Source organism: Nestor notabilis, unplaced genomic scaffold, assembly GCF_000696875.1.
Source record: "Nestor notabilis isolate BGI_N333 unplaced genomic scaffold, ASM69687v1 scaffold21513, whole genome shotgun sequence".
Classification (NCBI taxonomy): Eukaryota; Metazoa; Chordata; class Aves; order Psittaciformes; family Psittacidae; genus Nestor; species Nestor notabilis.
This window is the reverse complement of record NW_009923593.1, coordinates 24526-47798: the sequence shown is the minus strand read 5'-3', so window position 1 is coordinate 47798 and position 23273 is coordinate 24526. Positions and strand designations below refer to the sequence as shown.

The 23273-nt window shown below is 35.3% G+C and overlaps 1 protein-coding gene across 1 annotated transcript in view; it reads right to left on the bottom strand.

The window, feature by feature from the left end:
* Nucleotides 1–946: 946 nt before the first annotated feature.
* The window catches only part of LOC104403944 (chromosome unknown open reading frame, human C9orf84), a gene marked incomplete at its 5' end in the record, with an annotated part of 41239 nt that continues 18912 nt past the window's right edge, over nt 947–23273 (bottom strand). The window contains 16 exons of the mRNA XM_010012241.1: nt 947–1047; nt 4040–4600; nt 4801–4972; nt 5391–5540; nt 6997–7128; nt 8132–8225; nt 9200–9321; nt 10301–10412; nt 11547–11652; nt 12169–12353; nt 12911–12980; nt 14422–14494; nt 16011–16198; nt 16886–16993; nt 19396–19572; nt 21577–21702. Coding sequence (XP_010010543.1) covers nt 947–1047; nt 4040–4600; nt 4801–4972; nt 5391–5540; nt 6997–7128; nt 8132–8225; nt 9200–9321; nt 10301–10412; nt 11547–11652; nt 12169–12353; nt 12911–12980; nt 14422–14494; nt 16011–16198; nt 16886–16993; nt 19396–19572; nt 21577–21702 — 2477 coding nt within the window. The remainder of the gene's footprint in view (nt 1048–4039; nt 4601–4800; nt 4973–5390; nt 5541–6996; nt 7129–8131; nt 8226–9199; nt 9322–10300; nt 10413–11546; nt 11653–12168; nt 12354–12910; nt 12981–14421; nt 14495–16010; nt 16199–16885; nt 16994–19395; nt 19573–21576; nt 21703–23273) is intronic.

The following is a 23273-nucleotide window of genomic DNA, read 5'->3' as shown; positions in this document are numbered from 1 at the left end:
CATTCCTGCAGCAGAAGGGAGTTACTGTCTACCATTGCTCCCACACATACTTCCTGTTTCATTGCCAAATCTTCTGGTGGGAAGTGAGGGTTGGGGTACTATTCTAACCTCTCTCTTTTGTAGCTTGCAATTGAGATGCCTTTTTTTACCCCCATCTCTAATCTCTTACCTCTTCCAGCTGTAGCCTACATTATCTGTCACTGCCTCCCAGATGACTCCCATCTCCCTACTTGCTGACGCACAGTAGCAGGCTGAAAATTGTGGATGCTAACAAATGGCCTCCACCAGATTATGAGAGAGCTGGGGTCACAGCCAAGCTCTCTGAATCAAATCTATTAGAGTCGTAAATTTCTATGTATCTCTTACATAAAACAAATAAAACTGTCCATAAAACAAATAGGTTGTTTCTGTAGCTTAATTATGATAAAAGGCAGTTCAGGAACTTATCACACGAGTTTTTAAAGGAGCTGTCAGAAGTGAAGAAGTAGAATTGAGCCCAAGGGAAAAATACAAAGAGTCACAGCTGTGAGTGCAAGAAAGCTCTAAAACTTTTATGAGCAGCTTTGAGAGTCCAGCATATCTAGTCAACAGATACGTGGCCTGTAAAGCCACATGCTCAGGGAACAAACATAGGTGTCTTGAAAATTCTATGAGCTTCAGTGTCTGGGGTTTTTTTCATCCATATTTTATTTTTTGCATAAAGAGTGAGAAAGTAACTTTATATAATCCGTGAGAACAAACAGAGAAGCAGTTAATTCTCCAAGTTCAAGGAATTAGTTCAGTAAAATTTTTAAAACATACAAACGAATTCTGAATTAGTAAGGATTGCCAAACCCTAATTTCTCCCTTAAAATGAACAATTTTTTTTAATCTAATCTGTTTCCCTTCAACGACTTTAAGAATCTAAAAAAGTGTGTGAAGCATACAAATCCCCATTCCATTCCATTCAAAAGAATTTGAGACGTGTTTGTCCATCACTTCTTCCAGGGACTCTTTCATATGTCAGTCTTCGTTTTTTGAACTCTGGTACTTCTGCAAATCCTGAATCTGGAAAAGAAGTGGAAAGAAATTTTATACATGATAAACTACAAATACAACACGTATGCTGACCTAACTGTGTGTTTATCAGAAGCAGTAACAGATTTTGCTCTAACCAGTAGGCTGTGTGGAAAGTATCAACTGCCATAAAGTCAAATGTGTCAGATTAACTACCACTTACTACCGCTGGTCATTTTATGCGTAACATCCTGTAGTAATAATACAGGACCTTATGCAATATAAATACATTAACTTGTGTTATGCTTAACCACAGTATTTCAGTATATCAGTAAAAAATTGAATGCTTATTTCTATTTCATTAATATTACACTCAGTAGTATTTAATAATTGTGAAAGTTGCTTTTTAACCACAGATGTGTTCATGTTTCTAAGTTGTTTAAAAAACCTACTTGCATTCTTATTTTTACCATAGAATATTTGAGTAGTTGCTTATTCAGAATAAGTCACTGTAAGAAAATCCTGTTTAGTCTTTACAAAAAGTATTGTCAGAAATCTTTAACACTGACTTAAGGATTTCATGTGTTCCAGCAGAAATATTCATTTGGCATAATGGCATTAATTGTTTGTGGTTTAATAGAAGTTTGATCTGAAGCTTGAAGAAATCCCTGGGGGTTCCCAGTGTGTCTTTTTAACTTTGTACAAATTTCTTAAACTTAGGGTTTCACATTTCTTAAATCTGGGACTTTAAAAGGCTTTTACTTTAATAAGGTGGGTTTTGGTTTTGGTTTTATGTTTTGTGGGGGTTTGTTTGTTTGTTTTGCATTAGCATGCACAACTATTTAGTATACTTACTGTTCCCCTGGCTGTTGAATAATAAAGTAAAATGAGCCTATTCTTCCCAAATCTAAAGCCAAAATCACTTTTCCTTTTTTGATTTGATTCAGATTTAAGTATAATTTTGCCCTACTGGGAAGAGTATTACAGAAAGTTATCAGTCGGAAATCACTGCGTTCAGCTCTGGGGTCCCCAACAGAAAAAGGACACGGACCTGTTGGAGCAAGTCCAGAGGAGGCCACAAAGGTGATCAGAGGGCTGGAACACCTTTCCTAAGAAGACAGGCTGAGAGAGTCGGCCTTGTTCACCCTGGAGAAGGTACCAGATAGACCTTCCAGAACCTAAAGGGGGCCTACAGAAAAGCTGGAGAGTGATTTTTTACAAGGGCCTTTAGGGACAGGACAAGGGGCAATGGGTCTAAATTGAAAGAGGACAGTTTTATATTAGACATTAAGAAGAAATTCTTCTCTGTGAGGTGCTGAGGCACTGACATAGTTTGCCCAGAGAAGTTGTGGCTGCTCCATCCCTGGCAGTGTCCAAGGCCAGGTTGGACAGGGCTTTAAGCAACCTGGTCTAGTGGAAGATGTCCCTGTCCATGGCAGGGTGGTTGGAACTGGATGATCTTTAAGGTCCCTTCCAACCCAAACCATCCTATCATTCTGTGATTCTATGATGACAGTGTTTACAGAACAGTGTAAATTGTGGTTCTAGAAGAATCTGCCCTGATCTCTACTGAAACTACAGTATTGAGAATTTTATACTATCAAACAGTGTCAGTTTTAGGTTACTGAAATACAGTTAACTACCCAGTAATACCCCAGGTCTCAAATTTAATCACAATGGAGAGGCAACAGGTCTGTTCAGAGTTTCTGTATAAACATTTTAATTTACAGAGGCTGAAAATCAAAAGCAGTTCACCATATCCAATTAAATTTTCCTCTCTTTACTTCCATAATCACCTTAAGCAGCCCATGAAACATAATGATATCAATTAGCTGCTTGTGTTTCCAGGGATGAGTCTGACCTATTTCGTAAAAGCAGTTCAGTACTGTGCTGACCTTGCTGTACCAGCAACAGGTTTAACAACAGGTAGCAACAAGAAAACATAAATCAAATCATCTGTGCTAGGAGTTAGGCACTTTACTAATGAAGCTTAACCTTGGAACTTTAAAGAATGTGGCACTTCACCTATAGGGAAGCAGCAGTATTACAAAGAAACCCCCTACAATATATGATAACAGCAATACATTGTCTAACAGGGACTACTGATGCTTTCTTACTTTTAGGACTCCATGGACACATACTATGACTTATCAAAAAAGGCCTCAAGCAAGCTATATTTGAGAATGAAAACCAGAGATTAAAAAACTACAAAACAAAACAAAACAAAACAAAAAAAAAGAGAATCCAGAAGATTTTATGTAAGGTCTTTATACACCTTCAGGGTAAACAAAGTTTTGAAGTGCACACTATACCATCTATTTGAATAAATATGCTTTGGAATGATTTCAAGTAGAGAGTTTAGCCCTGGAGACATTAGCTAAAAAAACCACAATCCAAGAACAAGGAAACTGTATGAATAAAACTTTACAGTTGTCAGGGTGAAATTCTTAGTCCATGAACACCATCACCAAAACACAGCCACTAGAAGCATCTATATTTCACTCTCAGAATCTGCTGAATCTACTTTTTGTCCTTTAGGGGAAAAAAAAAACCTTCTGTCCAAACCTATGTTTACAAAGATATCTTTCTCATAACTTTTAAAATAATTCTGGCATGTTTATTATGCACATTTCAAGCACTATCAAAGACAGAGGAGGACGAAGCTTACAATATTGGAAAACTACATTTTCCAATATTTTACCATGGAAAAATACTGGCAGTAACACAATTCTGGTTTGTTAGTTTGGTTGATTTGGTTTTGTATGTTTGTTTGTTTGTTTTTAACATTCTTTATGCTCAAACCAGAAAACAAATGTTTAGGAGCCTTTTAACACAGAAGAGAAGTGTACACAAGTAACTTTTTTAGTAAAGGAAACATGCAACAGTTGGGCTGCATTTGTTTTAACCACTATTTGAAAAACATACAAAATCTAGTCTTACAGACCTACTGGAGCAAGTCCAGAGGAGGCCACAAAGGTGATCATAGGGCTGCTGTTTCAGCTGAGTTACAAACAATTTCAGCAAAGATACACTTTGGACATACCTGTTCTATTTTTGTCTTTTGTCCATAAGAATGGTGGACTTTGTTTTCTTTTTCCTTTAGGTTCTCTACTTATATGGGGGAGAAAACTCAGACTTTGAAGCTCTTTTGGGTCAACAAAGAAATCAGAGAGGAACCCATCAGGTGCAAATGAATCACAAGGGCCTGTGGGTGAAGAGTCATTCCATGGGGTCTGGTCAATCAGAATTTCTGGGCTCTTAAATGTTGTGTTTCTGAATTCTTCTAGAAAACATTCAGAGCTCTCCCGAGGTTCACAGTCACTGAAAGTTGCAAAGAAATTCTCTTTTTCAGAGTTTTTGGAAGAATGATCAGAGCTATAGTGCATCCTCACGGGCTGCCTTTGAACATGAAAAGAATTCGTAACATCTAGATGAGCAAAATCTTCACAGTCCTTTGGCACAGCAAAGAAATTCTGCTTCCTTCCTGTAACTACTACTGAAGAGCATGATTTCTTTTGCAAATAGCTTGGAGCATCACAGTCAAAAAAACCCCGATGAGGATTCAGTGGAGGAATTAAGGCTTTAGAACTCACATGAGATGTTCCTGGGAGAGAAAAATTTGAATCACTCTGTTTGGAGAATGAAAAGATAGCTTATTTCTCTACAATTTACAGAAAACCAAGATGCCATTGAGCATTTTGATTGCAGTCTGTCTCCTTAGACCTTTCCATTATTAGAAGATAAAGATTCTAATACACTCAGATTTTCACTTAGTTACATTTTCCCATTAATTGAAGATACTACCTGCGGTGTTTTGTGCCTTACCAAGCAGTTCTAAAGATTGATGGTTTTCTTTATAATCTGGATAGAATGTGTTGAAGTTATTCTGCTTTTCTGGGGGTAGTGCACCTTTCACTGCTATTTCTAGTGGAGCAGCAGCATTTTGGCTGCATGAAGACGTCATGTCACTAAAAAGCTGAAACAGAAAAAAAGATTCTTGAGGAGTGCTTGTAGTACATGTCTACACTGACAAATACGAAAAGTTAAACCAGCTGTTAGGATTTTAAGATGTATAATGTTTTGTTGACTGGAAAGGAAAAGAAAAGATCAATATAGAAGGAGAGGTGTGTACAGCAGACAATGTTCCACCTGTCTTAAATTTATAATGAGAGTAAGTAATAGCCTGTCTCTTGAAACACAGGAAAATCAATACCTTAATATACTTTATTCACTTTCATTAGTCCAGAACTGACTTCACAAAATCTGCTGAGAACTAGCAGGCTCAACACTTTAGATCCGGCAAATGTGCATGTAGCATCAGAATGAGAAAACCCCCAACTCTATTACATCAGTGCAAAAAGATTGATCTAATACATAAATTAATTTTGGCCAACCTTTAAAACCTTTTTTGGAACCTCTGGCAGAAGTTCCTGAAGTTGATCAAAGCTTGCAAGAAACAATTTATTCAGTGAAGATCCCTTCTTTAACATAAGCTGAGCAACCAGAGGGTTGACACACGGAAAAGTAAGCAGGCATTTCTCTGTCTGGAAATGGAAATTACTTAGTTAGATATTGGTATTTGACAAACTGTTTTTTTTCCTTTTTTCTTTTTCTGCACAATAGCATTCCTATGAATAGGTCACACAGTAAATTACACAAATAGAGCTTTCAAATAGCACACTTCTATAGAATGACAAAAATTTTTTTTACTACAGATGTAACTGTATTATTTTTTGCAACAGTAAGTTCTGCATAGTAGTTTGGTAAAAAGCAAGTACAGTCTAAATATGTTTGTTTCTATCCTAAAGGGTGAAGCTACTGTATCATGTAAACTTGATTTGAAAACACAGTATCACATTTACTGTTTATTCTCCATTTTGAAGAGAATTATCTAAGTCAAAATAAACTGACAATGTTAATTCTTTTTTACACAATATTTATAAACAGCAGTGAGACATGTGCCTAAAGCAGGAGTTGCTAGGGGAAGGCTGAATGTCACACAGAGGGCAGAAATTCAGAGCTGCTCATTTTAGGAATCACAGCTTCTGGTTCCTGACTTTTATAAAGCTCTGAACTCGACCGGTGTCAGGATCTAATAAGTTTAACAGAGCCAAAATACAATTAGTCACTCCTCTCAGATTTTTACCAGTAACGTTCACCTCTAAATTGGAACACCTATAATCCAATATCCCATGCTTTAAAGGCCATTCCAATACCTGCTTTAAAATGCTTCTGAATTGTGCAAATGCCAAAAAAGATCTCGCTTTACACGAGTTCAAAGTTTCCACATAAAATGAACGAATCTGTATGTTTAACTTGAAAACTTCAAAGAAAGTTAAAGAACATCATATATTTGACTGAGTGATGGACCTGTTGCAGAATTTACTGTAAAGATAAAATATCAACTACTGCATGAGAAGTTAAAGAGATTTATGCTATCTTGTATTAAAGCACGTCTGTTAGCAGCACTATTCATGATTCTAATGGAAGACAGGGACACCTTCCCCTAGACTAGGTTGCTTAAAGCCCCATCCAACCTGGCCTTGAACACGGCCAGGGATGGGGCAGCCACAGCTTCTCTGGGCAACGTGTGCCAGTGTCTCACCACCCTCTTAGTGAAGAGTTTCTTCCTAACATCTAATGTAAATCTCCCCTCTTTTAGTTTAAACTCCTTGTCCCATCTCTACTGGCCCTTGTAAAAAGTCCCTCTCTATAGTTCCTGTAGGCCCCCTTAAGCTCCTGGAAGCTTCTCTAAGGTTTCCATAGAGCCTTCTCTTCCCCAGGCTGAACAAGTCCAACTCTCTAAACCTGCCTTCATAGGAGAGGTGCTCCAGCCCTATACATGTATGTATAAAGATACATATAAAATATCTGAATAATAATAATAATAATAATAATGCTTATTTCTATAATATAAGAGAAAAACAAAAGAAGCCTAGAAATTTATAAGTCTGAGAAACAGGAAGAAAACAGTGTGATTTAATGGAAAGACAGGCAAACCTCAGATGGCAAGACAGAAAGCCAGGATTTGTCCAGCCACTCATGAGGACTTATATTAGATGCTATCAAAATGTTGTCAGCAATCTGACGAATTAACAGTGCTGTCTCTTCAATCCCTGGCATAAGAACTACCTAAAAGTGATTGATACATAATATTTTTGGTCAAAATTTATACTAAAGAATGTCTTAATTTGCTAAGTTAAACAGGAAACCTTAAAGGTGACCCTAAACACAACAGCTGGTAATGTGGAGTAATTAAACCTGATCCCTGCTTATCATACAGAGGAACTCCAACCTCTGACTACTAGCCTGGCTGCAAATTACACTCCTTATTTACACAAATCCTCTGTAGGTGAAATTAGTTTATCGTATAGGCCTTTTATATGTGATCAAGTTTATGAGGATAATATGAGTTCCTAATAGAAGCAGTAATTCTGAGATGCCTAATATAGTTTAAGAAGATATGTGACACTTGAAGGTGTAAGTAATATCCAGATGAACTACACTACTGAGTACATAGCAGGAAAAAAGCTTTGCTCTCTCTTTAACCTTCATTTAACCAGATACATTTGAAACAAATTTTAATTTGCAAGTAAGTAAAAAAATGCCTAAAAATATGTTTACTTCATGCAAAAGAAATAAATTACAGTCATCAACTTGGTAAGCCAAATGAAACTTTTGCCCCATTTTTAATGTTCATTATTCTAGATAATACATTTTCTTATTTATAATGAAAAACGTTAATTTATTTTGCCACATTGAAAAAATAGCAAACTAGCTGACAGTAGATAAAATTACACTTTATTTTCTTCTACTACATTAGTAACAGAATATTAATCTGAAACTTCAAATTAAGACATAAGTAAGATTAATACATATCCTAATAATTTAGAAAACTAAAGGTACAATCTCATTTGTTGGCTCTTAGTCATATAACCACTTCAGCTGCTATTTGAATCTGATTCAACTTCTGCTGGAGTTAACACAGTCTGTTCACTGACTTCAGCAGCATTGAATTATTTTAGTAATTTTGAGTTATTTTATGTTTTTGATGTAGAATTTATACTCGATTAAGCACTTCAGCAATATCAGACAGTGAAGATTAAAACAGAATGGTTGTTACCAAAAAAATTACCTTCACTTCAAAGTCTTCTGACTTCTGTGTAAGTTCAATTAGAGCAGCATAAATTAAGACAAGGTTAAGCAGAATATCTCCCCTGAGACTGTACCTGTAAAACAGTTTAATTGGATTGTTAATATTCAGTAGGCATATGTAATAATACAAAAATGTTTGTTCCATGTGTTAATAAATGTCTGTTTTGTTTCTGGAGTTCAGAATACTAGTACTGTCTGAGCAGTAGTATCTGTGAAAGGAGAACTAGGGCACATTGAGTGGCTGAGTGCTGAAAGATGCATTGCGAGGAACAAAATGGGGTCAGCCTGCAGCAAAGCAAGCCTGGCTTGGAGCAAAAGGGATCGGGGTTGGTCACTGGAGAAAAATCAGAGAGAGAGAGGAAAGATGATACATGGAAAATTTACCACTTATTCACAGAGAAAAATAAAATCTCAAAATAGGTAGCAAAGGAACTTAGCTTATGAACTATATATAAAAAAAGCTGTGCTTCCACAGTAGAAGCAAAATTACTGATGGAAGAACACTCAAAGAATGTCTCCCTGTTGAAAATGATATACAGAGATGCTAACACAGTAATTCATAACCATTTATTTGTAGGGGTTGATTTATTTCAAACAGTTATAAAGAATAATTCCAGTGGTTAATATTCTTACCCTTGTGAAATTTCTGGATATGTTGATATGAAATACACCTCACATTGGCACTACTTACCTCAAATCCTGTTATTTTGTAACAACCATTTCTTTTATCTCTTGTGTAAGGCTAAAACGATCCTAACACATAAAAAACATCTTTGCTAACTCTTTTTTGTATCTATCTCCAGTGATCACTGTTACTTCTACCATTCCACTGAATTTTCAGTAGGAACATGAGAACACTGTAAATAAATAAAAAGTCCAAAGCACACTAGAAATATGAGCTTACAATATTCGTGTTGCTCTAAGAGAAATGTGTTCCTACAGGGAAATTCAAAGAACAAAGAGTGTTAGCTTGTTCTAATAAGCAGCTTCCTTTAGTGATAAGTTTGTTTTAAAAATACCAAGATAACAAAAGAATTTAATAACTTACTCTAAACTCAGTCTTCCTCTGGAATAGAAAACAATCCAACAGCACGTGTATTGGAGAGATAGTACCATCAGCTTCAATACTACAGTTTCACAGGATTTCTCATAATTTAGTTCTTCCATACTCTACCATAAAATTAATATAAAAAGTAAAAACTAAATAATTATATTACCATGGCTGTCACAAGATTTTAATGTGCACACTGTATTATGCAGAAGTTAGATCAAACATAGATATAGGTAGATAATATAGGTATTAAAGGCACATCTGGGAGTCAGGAAAGCTAGGTTGTATTCCCAGCTTTTATTTTGCTTCACCTTTAGAAAGCTTATTTACTACTTCATGCCTCTTTTTCCCTCCTGTGATTAGGAAACAATATTACTAACTTCTCAGGATGTTCTTCAGATTTTTGAGAACTTTAATAATGCAAAATACTGTTATAAACCTCTGAAATACTTCCTTAACCTATACAAATCATATTATACTTACATGGAATATATAAAGTACAACATCACTAATGCAGTAGCATTTGCAGTACAATGTAGCAATGTGTTGCGCTTGCAATATTAATTGATTATTTTACTCTGTATCTATCTTTCAGTAGCAGTTCTTCTAATTGTAAAGTCATCTGTCTTGCTGCACACCAGAATTTAAGTATTATGCTATTGTCTAAACTATTACCTTTTATTAGAAGTAGGACAAACTGTTCTCTAGACTAATTCAGATAATAACTATTTGATATGGGAGGAATTAACATGCATACTGGTTAAGAAAATGCAGTCACAGACACATTTAATATGTTATTACAATGTTCCTTTATATAACCCTATTTTCAAATATGCATCCTTTAACTCTATTTAATACAATCCAATCTCAGGTCAAATGTTACACATCTGTGAATAAATATGGTTACAGATATGAGAACATTTTAACAGTGTCAAACTGGCACAGACAGAGTTTTGGAGTTAATGAATTTTGAAATAAATCGTGATGTGAAACCATGCATGAATTCAACACAATTATGAGGAAGAAAAGACATGTTAGAAGGCTGCAGAAGTGACCCAATGCATAACAGAAATTGGACATATTAATTTAATTTTTTACCTGCAAATAGATAGCAGTGCATTCATCTATTGTCAACACAACATATTGATCTGTACTTCCACAAAGCCTTAAGGAGTAACTACTGGTTCTTTCAACAAAGGTAATGCTGTACCTAAAGAAGTAAAATTAATTTATTAAATCTCAGCTAAGTAAAATAGTAAGATTTTCTTAAATGAAATGAATAATATACACCTCAGTACAATTTTTAAAGTTACACAGTCCCTTCATACCATGGTCTTGTTCAAATGCTCGAGCTCACTTCAAGACACATCTGAAGGATACACATCAGTGTAGCAGTGACTTAATGAAATATTACTGGATTAATTCAATTATGTTGCTAACCACACCGAATATGACCATGATATACAGCCTTTAAGCTTACAAAAAAACCAGACTGAAGACAGAAACTAAATTAGATAAATGAAGAAAACATACTTTGATACTCCTTTTGAGTAATTAAATGTATATTGTATTTCTTTTCCTCCTTTCATGATTGTACAACACAGTAAAAGCAAACTGTGTGAAATCCCCCTGACTGCCACTGCTATGATCCTAAATTTTTCTGAGTGAATGAGAACTGCCAACAACACAGCCTCCTGTTACCAGCTGTGTTAGCAAAGACTCACTGGTCACACTAATTGGTCTCATCCCTAGGAAGCACAAGAGACCTATATCTGAATCTGCCAGCAGTAAGTCCTCTAGAAACTTCTATAGGCAGTGCATTCAACATTAGCAAAAAAAGCGAACTACCTGAAACCACAGAGTGCTTTGCTCACCTGTTTAATTTCTTCAGCAGTGCTAAAAGGAGCTAGTGAGAAAGTAGCAAAAAGCACTCCTGGCTATTTAGCTCATGGCCAGGCTGTACACAGAATTTGAAGAGGCCAGAGTCATATTAAACATTCAAATTCTAAATGTCAAATGTATTTTTTCTTCCCCCTACTGAGCTGTAATTAGACACAGCTCAAAAATGGCTTCACAGCTGACTCAAGGATACAGCAAGGATCAAAACTGGCATGTCTCTTCAGAAGCAGGGAGAAATCTACCATCTGTATCTCTGACACTATGTTTAAAAGATGCTGCAGCAGAAAAAATACATTCTTGTCTCTTAAAATGCTAATGCTGTAATTGCAGTAATGTACCTGATAGCCACATAGCTGGCTACTACATAACAGAATAGGACAAGATACATGTCCTGGAAAACTGAAAACATATAGTCAGTACAATTAAATAGGTTATTTTTACTCACTTGGATTCCAAAAGCTGAAGAATATCTGGCATATTAAGAAGACCTTCAGTTGCCAGAAATACATATGGAATCTGTACCTCCAGAAGAAAGGAATTACAGCGATTCCCTGAAACATTTTCTATACGTAAGATAATAGTTTCATAAGCAAAAAAATAAAAATACATTTATGTATTTCAGTAGACACATCTTTTAAAAAGGCAGCTTTTATTCATATCTGTTAAAAAGTTTCCTTTATATGTACCGCACCCCCAAATGAAACTTCTGAATTTCTCTGAAATTAAGCTTTAATTTATATTCCTTTAGATCAACAGCAGCATTCCCTTATGATGAGGAAGGGTGGATACAATTTGTAGTAACTGTAAACAACCTGTGAACTTGGCACAAGTCTTCTATCAACCAACATTTACTACTACATCCTGGTCAAAGCTCACACCCAAAGAAAAACACCTTTCTATCTTGCTGATTGATAGAAAAACCAGCTCTGTTTGCTTAGCTTTAGCCTTCATAATTTATTACTCATTCCATTCCACAGGCACATGGTTACAGCATTTTAGGGAACAGAAAATGCTTTCCTTTCATATGCCAGCCCAGTTATTTTATTACAATTCTGCAAAGCACTTACCCATCCATATTGTTTCAGGGAGGGTGGTTTTAAAAGTCATGTAAGTAACATTCAGATTTTTGCACAGATTTTTCCAGCAAGAGTTTTCAGAATAATCATATTCCACTACTAATGAGAAATGTGTCCAAGGAAAGTCAGCTCCAATTTGCTGATTATGTACAACAACACAGGAATATCTACAAAGGCTTAAAACCCCCATCAAAATATTAATAAAATTAAGTTCAGATATAATTACCCTCAGAACAAAATAAACACATTTTTACTTTTAAGAATTATCACTGATGAAAGTACCTTTACAAAAAGAATTTACCCTTCCTGAATTAAAACCTGTAATTTCTTTAAAAATTAGTTTAAAAATTAAGAGCTGTACTTCCCCTCCCTCCAAGTATTTACTTGAGGTATTCATATTTTCTTGCAATGTCATAATCTGTCATTATTTCTCTCATGCCCTCCCCCACCTTTTCTACCCATTTTCTTAAACAAGCTTTTCTAAAACATGAAAAACAAAATAAAATGTTAAAACCATGCAATTGCATGTTTTATTTAAGTTCCTCTGAGCCTCACAACTAAGCATTTTAGTAGAGTGCCAACGACTAAGTTCTCCCCTCCCAGAATAAAGGTGTAGATCCATATTCTGAAATTGTTACTCCAGACTGGAAAGTCCCATAGAAATGAACAAATGTTTCAGTGATGTTAATCCTGACTAAAGACTTTGTTCCCCAAAATCAAGAATTTAACTTACTTGCTTATGATATCTTTGCAACTTAAAAAGGTTCCTTTTTTCTCAGAATTCAAATCTACAGCTTTTAAACCTGCATAAAAAGAACTAAAGCCTTAATAAAACAAATGAGCCTCTGCAGGTATGAATCAATGCACCGCAGTTAGCAGCAAATGTGGGACAATGCAGGATATTAAAATTCTATGTACTACATTTTCTGTCTCGATGAATTCCTACACAATTTCAGTTTGTATTGCACTGGTGGGTATAATGATTTAGAAACTTCCATTTTTGAACCCAAGGAAGAAGTAATGTAAAGAAGTTTCATTTCTCACAAACTCACGATCAATTACCTCATTACCTTAAAATGAAAAATTAAACGCTAGTGCAAAAGAAAGCATCTTTGCCTCTTCATAATTTAAATTTCTTTGCACTTTATGTACACTTTGAGTGGAAGATGAAGCCAAAAAGGGATGTCTGTAGAACACAAATGGATCTCTTCAGAAGTTTAGTTACTTGGGTTAACCTGTGTTTGCAACCAAGTCTTAAGATCATAAAGCAAATAAAACACTTTTCACTAAATATTATTAGTAAAAGCATTGTGAACATGCCTCCTCCCTTTCAAAACATTCTAGAAGACAGGCTTTCTTCTTTTAAAAGCACAGGAAATTTATTTTAAAAGGCAAAAGAACAATATAATACATGACACTGTTGATAAGATTCAAGCAAGAAGGAGTTACAAAAATGTATTTAAAACAGCAATATGAAAGGAATCAGCAGCTTGTTCTAAACATAAGTAGAGACTCAAATAACAATCTGCCTAAAACACGTTTGTTTCATCAGCTGAATCTGTGACGTTGAGCAAGCTTGTAAAATGTTAATCACGAGTAAAATCACAAATTGATGAAAGTGTTGCTTTTATCAGTGAGTGACTGTGATAATCCCTTACTAAGGGATACTGGAAACAGTATTTTGTTCCCCTTGAGTTTAATAGATTGCTACAGCTATGCTTACACATTTAGCAAATCAGCCAACACGGTCAGCAACAGAGGCTAAGGGAAATCATGATCTGAACTGAACAACTCATTTATGGTTTTATGCTAGGGAGCTTAGTTAAGACTTCTAAATTCTAATAGCTCTTAACAAGTTTGTAAGGAAGGAAAGTTGTGACCACCAATCAGCTAAAAACAGTGAGACAATCTGACCAAGACATCAAATGCAATTATAATTAGGCAATGGGCTACCCACATCTCCTTTGTGTTCTGTTAAATAAATCTTTGACTTGGGAGATAAACTATCACTCTCTTGCAACAGAAAAGATCATACCAGAACACTTAATCAGGGGAAAATAAAATTATAAGAAAGAAAAAAGACTGATGGAAGAGTTAGAAAACAGTAAGCAAAGTGTATAGAAACATTCCTGATGAGAGCAAAAGGGAGAAACACCTGCGAAAAGCATACAAACAGGAATGCTGCAAAGCAGAGAATAACAGCCACTTTTTCTTTCAAAAATACATATAAAAATAATTAGTTACCTTCTATTTTAGATAAAGCATGAATGAGGGCATCTTTTTCTCTCTCAGAGTCCATCCTTGTTATGGTAAGTATCTGGAAGAAGATAAGAAACTCTAGTACTGTAAAAAAATTGTTCTTTTAGCCTCTATACATCTTTCTTTCTCCTTTGCACAAAAAACACCAGGTTGACTAAGCAGGTGGCAAAACCTGAATGATTTTCCAGAATCACAATCATAGTATGATAGAACCACTCTAATTGGAATAGACCTGTAAGGATCCTAGAGTCCAGCTCCCTGCTTCTCATACCTAAAACTAAAGCATAGGACTAAAAGTGTTGTCCAGATACTCCTCAAACTCTGAGAAGCTTCATACCATGACCTCTGGGAAGCCTGTTCCAGTGACTGACCACCCTTGCAGTGAAGATCCCTTTTCCTAATGTCACATCTGAACTCCCTCTGATGCAGCTCCTCACGAGGAGGTTATATACTGTGATGGGGTCACCCCTCAGCACTCTCTTATCCAAGATGAACAGAATTGTTCCTGGGTTGACATTAAAATGACATGTCATATGTCTTCTAGTACATTATAATCCTAGCATCACAAAGCAAAATGTGTTACACTGAAATCAGCTTAGAGGGTCTACTAAAGGACAGACACCAAGACAAACAACACCATTTCATTTTGGTTGCTTCATTTCCATTTTAAATTCTAAAAGGGTGTACCATAAGCTATTATATTTTTCTTCTCAGGAAAACTTAAACAAAAGACAATTCAGAGCTCTTAGTGCAACTCTTAATAGAAACAAAAGAAGAAAGGTCCAGGGAGTGAAGTACAGAAAGAAGTTAAAATAAATGAAAGTAAGCTTGAAGATTTGTCTTTTTTGGCTGTGTGTTCAGCAGCAGAAATTCTATTCCAAACAGTTAGGGAACTTAAATTACACATTTTATCCCTTCTGTTTCATTATGTGATAAGTATTCTGTAAACAAATAATTCTACAAAGGAAAATGGAGTTTTGCACTGCATGGTATCACCCAAAATATTCACATATCATGAAAAAAAATCTTTGGATAACCTGCAACTCCTCTACAACTCTAGCCTCCATGCCATAATAAACTATCGCTTATGGATATCTGCTTATTATATAATTATAATGACAGGAGATTGGCCTGATACATGGGCTAAGTAGAGGTTGTTTATGCGTAATAGTACTCATATACTCCATGGCGTGTTCTCTGAGCCACACATGTACAATCCTGACTTTGCAGCAAAAGATTAAGGTCTTCAAATAAAAGGTTATAATATAATTTTCAGTAAAGGATATGACACAATATAATTACCAGGGATAGAAAACCACGTGCAACAAGACAAAAGCCCTGACAATGTTAAAGCTCGTGCATGTTGTTTCAGGCATGCAACAAGGGCAAAGAGAAACCTGCCCTGCTCTTGATAGAGGTCTTCATGTTACCCTTACTTAACAGGTACTGTGAGTTGGAAAACTAGGTATAAGACTTTTTTCCATTAACCAACCCTTGTGGAAGGACAGTTTCATAATTATTCACATGGTTTGGAGCAGTTTTGTTTGCTTAGAGAAAAAACAAGGTTTGTTAACCTTAACACTGTGTTTTTCTCCATAACTTTGCATCCAATTTAACATTTGACACCGTAGCTCTGTTATTTTGGGATTTGTTTCATGCTTTTTCTGGCTGCTGTACTGTACAATCTTCAACTGCCTCCAGATGTTATTCAAACAGGATTCTAACATGTTTTTATAGATATCCTTTGCCTTGGACAAATAACCTGTTAATAAAGCAATAAATTAAGTAATTGCAGTGACAAAACATAATTGCCAAGGTTTGTGTTTTATCAACACATAAATTTAAAATTTTTGTGACGGTATCTTGCCAAAAAATAAAAAAACCCAAACAAAACCCCAAACTTAATGGAAGGATACTAGTACCACCAATCAGGCACACAAGTGGCCTATATAAAACTGCTCCGCTGCTATACCTCTTGTAGTATCTGTTCTATGACCTTAGCCAGAATTATAGACACAGCATTCTATAGCTGCAGATACCAACAGCTTTTGTTTGTAAACAACAAAAGACCTGACATTTTTGCATGTTTCTCAGTTTCCACAGAGATTTCAATGAAAAATCTGTCATTCTGAGATACATGACAATCCATTCTGTATGTGGAAGGTCACATGAATGTTTCTTAGGCAAATCCATGTAATAACATAAAGACTGGTATATTAGTCATGAACTAGCATATATACTACCAAAGTGCAATCTGCAATGAATTCATTGCTAGTGATGGAAGAGAAATAATGAAGCAAAGGCAGTTGAATATTATATTGAATCCACATGGGAGCTATTCACATGGGAACTATGTAGGCAAAGAATCATAGCCTACAATCATGGAACAATGGACTGCAGAATACACATAAAGCTTTCTGGGTGTTGTTATTCATTACTAAAAACAAACCTAGTGCTGTGTCCAAGCCACATGTTAATAGAAGATCTCGACCTGTCACCAGCAGGTGCACCAGAGCAGCATGTCTGAACGGCATGATCTCCTTCTCATCTATTTCACCTTTACAAATAGAAGACACAGGCATGGTCTGTCTAAAATTCCAGAAATCACACTAGTGTAACAAATTTAAAAGATCCTGGTATCTCAGGATTTTCATTTAACACTCTTAAATAGACATAATTTTGAACTTTCGGATGTGGTGGATCTGATCAAGGAACTATTGAATAAGATGTATTAAACAAGAAAAATATTAGCTACTTCTGATTACTGGGATCAACATAGCTTTTAATTCAGAAAGACAAATGAAGCACTTAGGAAGGAAAGAAATCAAACTATGAACACAGCATACAGAAGAATTAGCTGAAAACAGCATGGAAGACAAAGATCCTGCCATTATACAAGACAGAAATTGACTGTTCATCAGTGAAGGTGCTGGAACTGAAAGACTATGTCCAGTTCTTGACACCACTCACCATAAAAACTCAGTGAGGAATACATTTCATTTACAAACAAAGCAAAAGAGTAGAAAATTGCATTTTATGATGAAATACTGGAGCATTTGGTGATATTTGGTACAAAAAGAAAAGACCAGCAGGGGAATAATAATAATCTTCCAATAGATCAATATCATCATAGTGAGTGATTGTTTTGTATGTTCGCTGGGAGATTAATAAGAAAATTTATCAGAATACTCTGGAGTCAAGTGGAATGAGATTGGATATTGTGAAATAATTTAAAACCAGGAAGGCAATAGAAGATGTGAACTAAGTTCCCAGGGTGGTTTTGGAATCTCCTATACAGTTAGAGAAATACTAATTAGGAATAGACTGGATCTTTTAGAGTCTTCGTCATTTTATGTTTCCATGCATCTTCCAGCAAGAAAATTCTTATCTTCTTCTGCTTTAGTAGCAAACAAAATGCAAGACCTCCCTTGTACCTTTCTTCAGAAGACTACAGTAGCTAAATCAACGTGCCTTTTTTTCAGAATTTTAAACCAACAACAGAGATTTCTTACTGCCTTCCTTGAGCTGTAGTTCGAAGACCCACACACTTCATTGGTCAATTTTGTGTTCAACAATAGTTATTTCTGTTTAGGAAGGGATGTGTAAATTTTATCCATTCCTCAGAAAACACCCTTAAAAGGAAGGTCCAATAAATAACTCTTTGTCTCATCAGTATTTCAGCTGCTAAACATTTTCATTGACTTCACTGCTGTAATTTTAGCAACCTAATTTTAGCACAGCTAATCTACAAGCAAAGAAGGCCCTGAAGTTTTAATAAGCATGGCACTCAGCCCAGCTCCTACTTTAGACTACATTTACAGCATGTAAACTGCATTTGAAAGGATGTAAGTTTTCTTAAATTAATGTTGAATAAAAATGCAGACTCTTAGGTACTTTTTTCCTTGATTTTGAGAAGCAGTAGTAGTTCTCTGTATAATTTTCTCAGTAATGTTTTCCTTTCTGTGACTCACTGGTACAGACAGAGATACTGAGCTTCTCCCTCATGTTTGTGAAGATGTTGTTTGCTATTTTTGTAAGCTCCCTCAAATTAAGAGAACCCTGCTGCTCACAATTTTAATATGGCAATTCTATAAACCACAGGCTGTCATTCTGCAGCACTGTTTGCTTTCTCTCTCATTTGTAATTTTAATATCATTAGTTTTATTTTGAGAAGAATACATTCAGCCGTATTTCAACAAAAAGCAATAAAGCTGAGATAGCTAATGTTTAATCACATAATTTGTGATACAATATAAAAATTGTCAGGTAGAGACAGTCTTCTATGTTATCCTTACAACTAAGTTCTCAACTATAAGCAGTACAATATAAAAAAATAATTCAAAATACACAATAGCTTTCTAAATCTTCCTCAAACACAGCCTGTATTTTGCTGTGAGATTTTTCTAACCCTCTCTTTATATGTAGCCAAAAGTCTTCCTAAGGGGTCACTGATTTTGCTGGGTTTTGTTTTCATTTTTCTGGTTTTAGAGGGGTTTTCATATGCTATGCAGAAGAAAAATAAAGGCAGAAATAAACCAAATTCATATGGATTTTTTTTTCTCCTGATTTCTAAAGTAGTCTTAGAATTTTGCATCACACAGGTGTGACAAACAACAGCTACTAAAAGCAATGAAACGACAAACCACATAGGTTTACTTTTAAAATCTAGCATGAAAAAATAATTAAACATTGCTTAATATAGAAGAAATATATCTAATGCATATCTAAAATATTTAAAAATGAAATTAATTTAGAATACTTTTTGTGTTACAATTTTGAAGTTAGTCACTGTAATGCTGAAGAACTACGACATTAAAGACAAAATAAATTACTGTAACTCTACAAGATAACCTGCTGAAAGTTTCATCATTATCAAACACCTTGAAACTCGTGTCACCAATAAAACCTGTATTAGTATTAAAGAAGAAAAAAACAATTATTCCTTTTATAAAGACATACCTTCTTTGAAACGATCACGTATTACTTTCTCTTGCTGTTTTAAGAAAAACCTTGTATGATCAAATTTAATGCTGTCAAACCTCCAATTTACAGAAGCAAGCACACTCAGATGTGCCAAATCTTCTAGAACAGGAGTGGCTGCTTCTTCCAAGAGGCAGTATGCCTGGCATTGGCTTTCTGTATAGCACAATAACCAAAAAATAATAATAAACTCTGGTTTAATATACTAATACTAGAAAAGAACACTTAAAAGACCTAGCAAAACACAAACAACACTGACTTCTTCATGAAAGCTGTAACATTAATAGAAAAACAGTTGCTTGCCAGGGAGCCTCCTGGGTGGTGGAGTTAACGCTGATCATCACAGCATGCAGCCATGTTATTCCATGCATTTCATAAAGTGATCAAACTCCATGATGAAAAGTTAGGATTTTCTATTCCTGTGACTCCCAGTAAGACTGTGCTATTATTCCAGTGTTCTATAGCCTTCATCTACTTTGTGGGCTAAACTTAGACTTAGTCTCGTTATATCCACGTTACTATAAATTGAACTTAAACAGCCCTTCCCCTTCCCCGGTATTTAACTTCTAATGTCTTTGCCTAGAAAGGCCAAAGAAGCCAATCCGTTAGTCTCTTTTTACTTTCACACTAACAGTTTTTAATAGCTTCTGGGTGGCTTTTTAAAAATTTTTGCCAAATTACAACTGAGTTTCTTGCTATTGACATCCATGACAGAGCTGTCAATTGCTGAATGAGCTGAAAGGGATGTCCTTTTCCTGAGGCAGGAAGGTGAAATTCTTCCATAGCCCTTTTTTAAAAATCATAGTTGAGCTGATCACATCAACAAGATCAGAACTCTGTGACTCCTCATTTTAAAAAATTTACTATCATTTTTCAAAAATATTTTCAACTGATCTATATAAATTATTTTGACTAGCAGCTGAGTTAACGTCACTTGTTCAATGAACTATTTCATAAGAGCAATTGATAACTTCATATATTAAAGCATTTTTTAATAAAAGGTATGTTGTTTTGTCCAGTTTTTCAGTCTTGATGGAAATAGGTCAGATGCCATAGTATTTTGGATGCCCATTGTACAGTATCATTTGGGCATTCCTTTTTTATTCCTGTATTAACGTAACATGTTTTTCAAGTGTATTTCTAACCATGCATCTTCAATGTTCCACTGTTAAGTAAAATGCTTTTCTGAATCCTTCTAAACTCTGTTTTGGCTATAGCTTTTTGATAAAGATTCCTTTCCTTCATGTGCAAGTCCACCATGGTGAAACACACTATCTCAAGTACTGTAATAGGGCATTCAGTCCCAGTAAATATTATTTTTGCAAAATGCTAATTTTTTTTTTGACTGCAGAAAAGCTTTGATTTTTTCCCCAGTTACATTAAAGGAGCCTTGCTTCAAAATCTAATTAAAAAAAAAAAAAGAAAAGAAAAAAGCTTATAGCTGTTACGTGATACCCATCTCGGATGAGAACAGATGAAAATACTGCTCTACTCTTTCACTGTTTCTGTGAAAGAGACCCTCATTAAGATCGCAGAGTGAATGTATTTCCATAGAAAAGCAAACTAATCTGTGCTAGGACTTTCTAGCACTGGGCGTTCTTACAGCTGGGGTTGAAAAATATCTTGGGTAGATATCTTCCCGGTTCTTCTCCATCATTTCTACTGCATGACAAAATTGTCTGTGCATGTTCTTTGATATAATGCCTTGAAAAGTACAACAGCAAGAGTTCATAGGGTAAGGCTCAGTAATGTATGAGATAAATCCATACTGGATCACTACTGTGCTACAGACATTTCCTAACAAAATGACAGCCAGCCCCTTCTGTCTGGGTTCTCTCATTTACTCTGTCAGAAAAAAAAAAAGCAGAACAGTAATTTGAGGCTACTGATTGGCACAAAGAGATTTCATGTCTGCTGATTTAGATCAGATATAACTCTGTACTATTTAGTTTGCATGCAGTTTGCTTTAGTCTTAAGACAGAAGTCCATAGCTTGTTCTCACACTTGTGTCAAAACAAGTATCTATCTATTTGGAATGTCTTTAGTCACAAGGAGCAGAGACTAAGCCAAATAATTTCCGTATTTGTCTGAGTAGTACTATTTAATACAAAATTCTATTGCAAAGCTGTATATAATAAAGCATTTCAAAAAATAGCATACCTGATGCTTGAATGTTGACTGTGATACTGTCCTCATTCTCTTCTTGTTTTTCCTCTATCCTTACAGTCCCACAAACAGAACTGTCCTCTTTGTGAACATGTATATGCTGTTCTTCAGGTTGTGGCACTAAATGGTTGAACCACAAGTGAACATTTAGAAACAAGTATCACAAAACCAGCTCAGTAAGAAAACTGTTCTGTAAATGGCTCTACATGCAAAAATATTTTCAAGTTAAGTAAGTTTCTACAACACATACATTTTCTTTTCATAAGCTTCTTTACAGTGTTCGTGGGCTCATATAGTATGTAAAAACCCTTGAGAAACAGTGAGAGATGAGGCCTCCACAGCCCCAAAAGTCAGTCATTATTAGGTTCCTCTTCCTTAGGGCAGTAATAAACGGCTGGGAAAAACAAGGAGCTGGTACTATAGCTCTACAATATAGGTCCACAGGAAAGCTCATCTGCCCTTATACGTAGAAAAAACATATATGAGAGGAAGGATGCTGCTGACTATCAGGAGATCAAACTATGAAGAATATCTCAGTGAGTGTGATTAGAAAAGATTAGATACTGTAAGTGACCAAAAGAACATGGAAGCTGCAAATGCTTATTGAAAATAACTTTTCCTCTTGTCATACAGCTATCCTTCACAACTTGTCTTTCCTTCCCATGTCCCTTAAAAATAGTGATGTATGAGCTACAGCTTCTGACCACAGAGCTTCCTTTGGCAGCTCTAGCTCTTTATATTTGAGAGGAGTTCTGGCTAAAAAGGTGTACCCTAAATATTGATGATTTTTTATAGTTAAGAATGTCAGTTTCATCAAAAAACAAACTGATCAAGGAAGAAAAGAAAACCCAATTTTTTTCCTAGTTGTTAAAAAAACCTTCCTGATTTTGAAAAGGTATACAGGGTTCAAAACTGGATCAAGGAATGTTTCTACTACTTCCCTCTGGTGTATTTTCTAAGCTAAATACTATACACAATGACATCTTTAAAAAATAAGTCAAACAACAAAGACAATAGAAAAAGACCCCTAAAAGCAGTGCTGGCATTTCTTGTTTTCAGTTAAACTCAGAATGACCCTTAATAAAAAAATTCAGTTGTTACAAAAGTATACAATAATTGCCGTGATTTCTACATCAATGTGGTAAGAACTATACATTTTAACAGATTCTTTATATACCAGACACAAGTCATCTGCAACACTAAGGTCTACGTGTAAATATATTCTAAATTGCATTTAACCTACTTAAATCTCCACAAGCCTATTCGCAAATATAACATGGCTTGTCTTTCAATGCGCTTGGATTTCTTGCTAGAAACTACACCTCGCTAGATGTAGTTCCAGTATGGGCTCACTAGATGGCAGCATAAAACATCAGTTCAAAGTACCTTGCAGTCCTACATTTAAAATCGTGATTGTTGCTTTCTGGGGCCGCGGAAGAATTTTATGCACGTCTGTTTACCCGTGTCAGTAACAGATGACTTTTACCAAGAAATAATTTCCTCCACTCGGTTACATAAGCTTTCCATCAAATAAATAAATAAATGAATAAATAGATAGATAGATAGATAGATAGATAAAATAAATAGCAAGCTTAAATAAATAAATTACCCCAATTCTATGATATAAGGGCCTTTATGTAACACTTATAATCTTTTGGGGGGGTTGGGGTTTTTTTGGGTTTGGTTTTGTT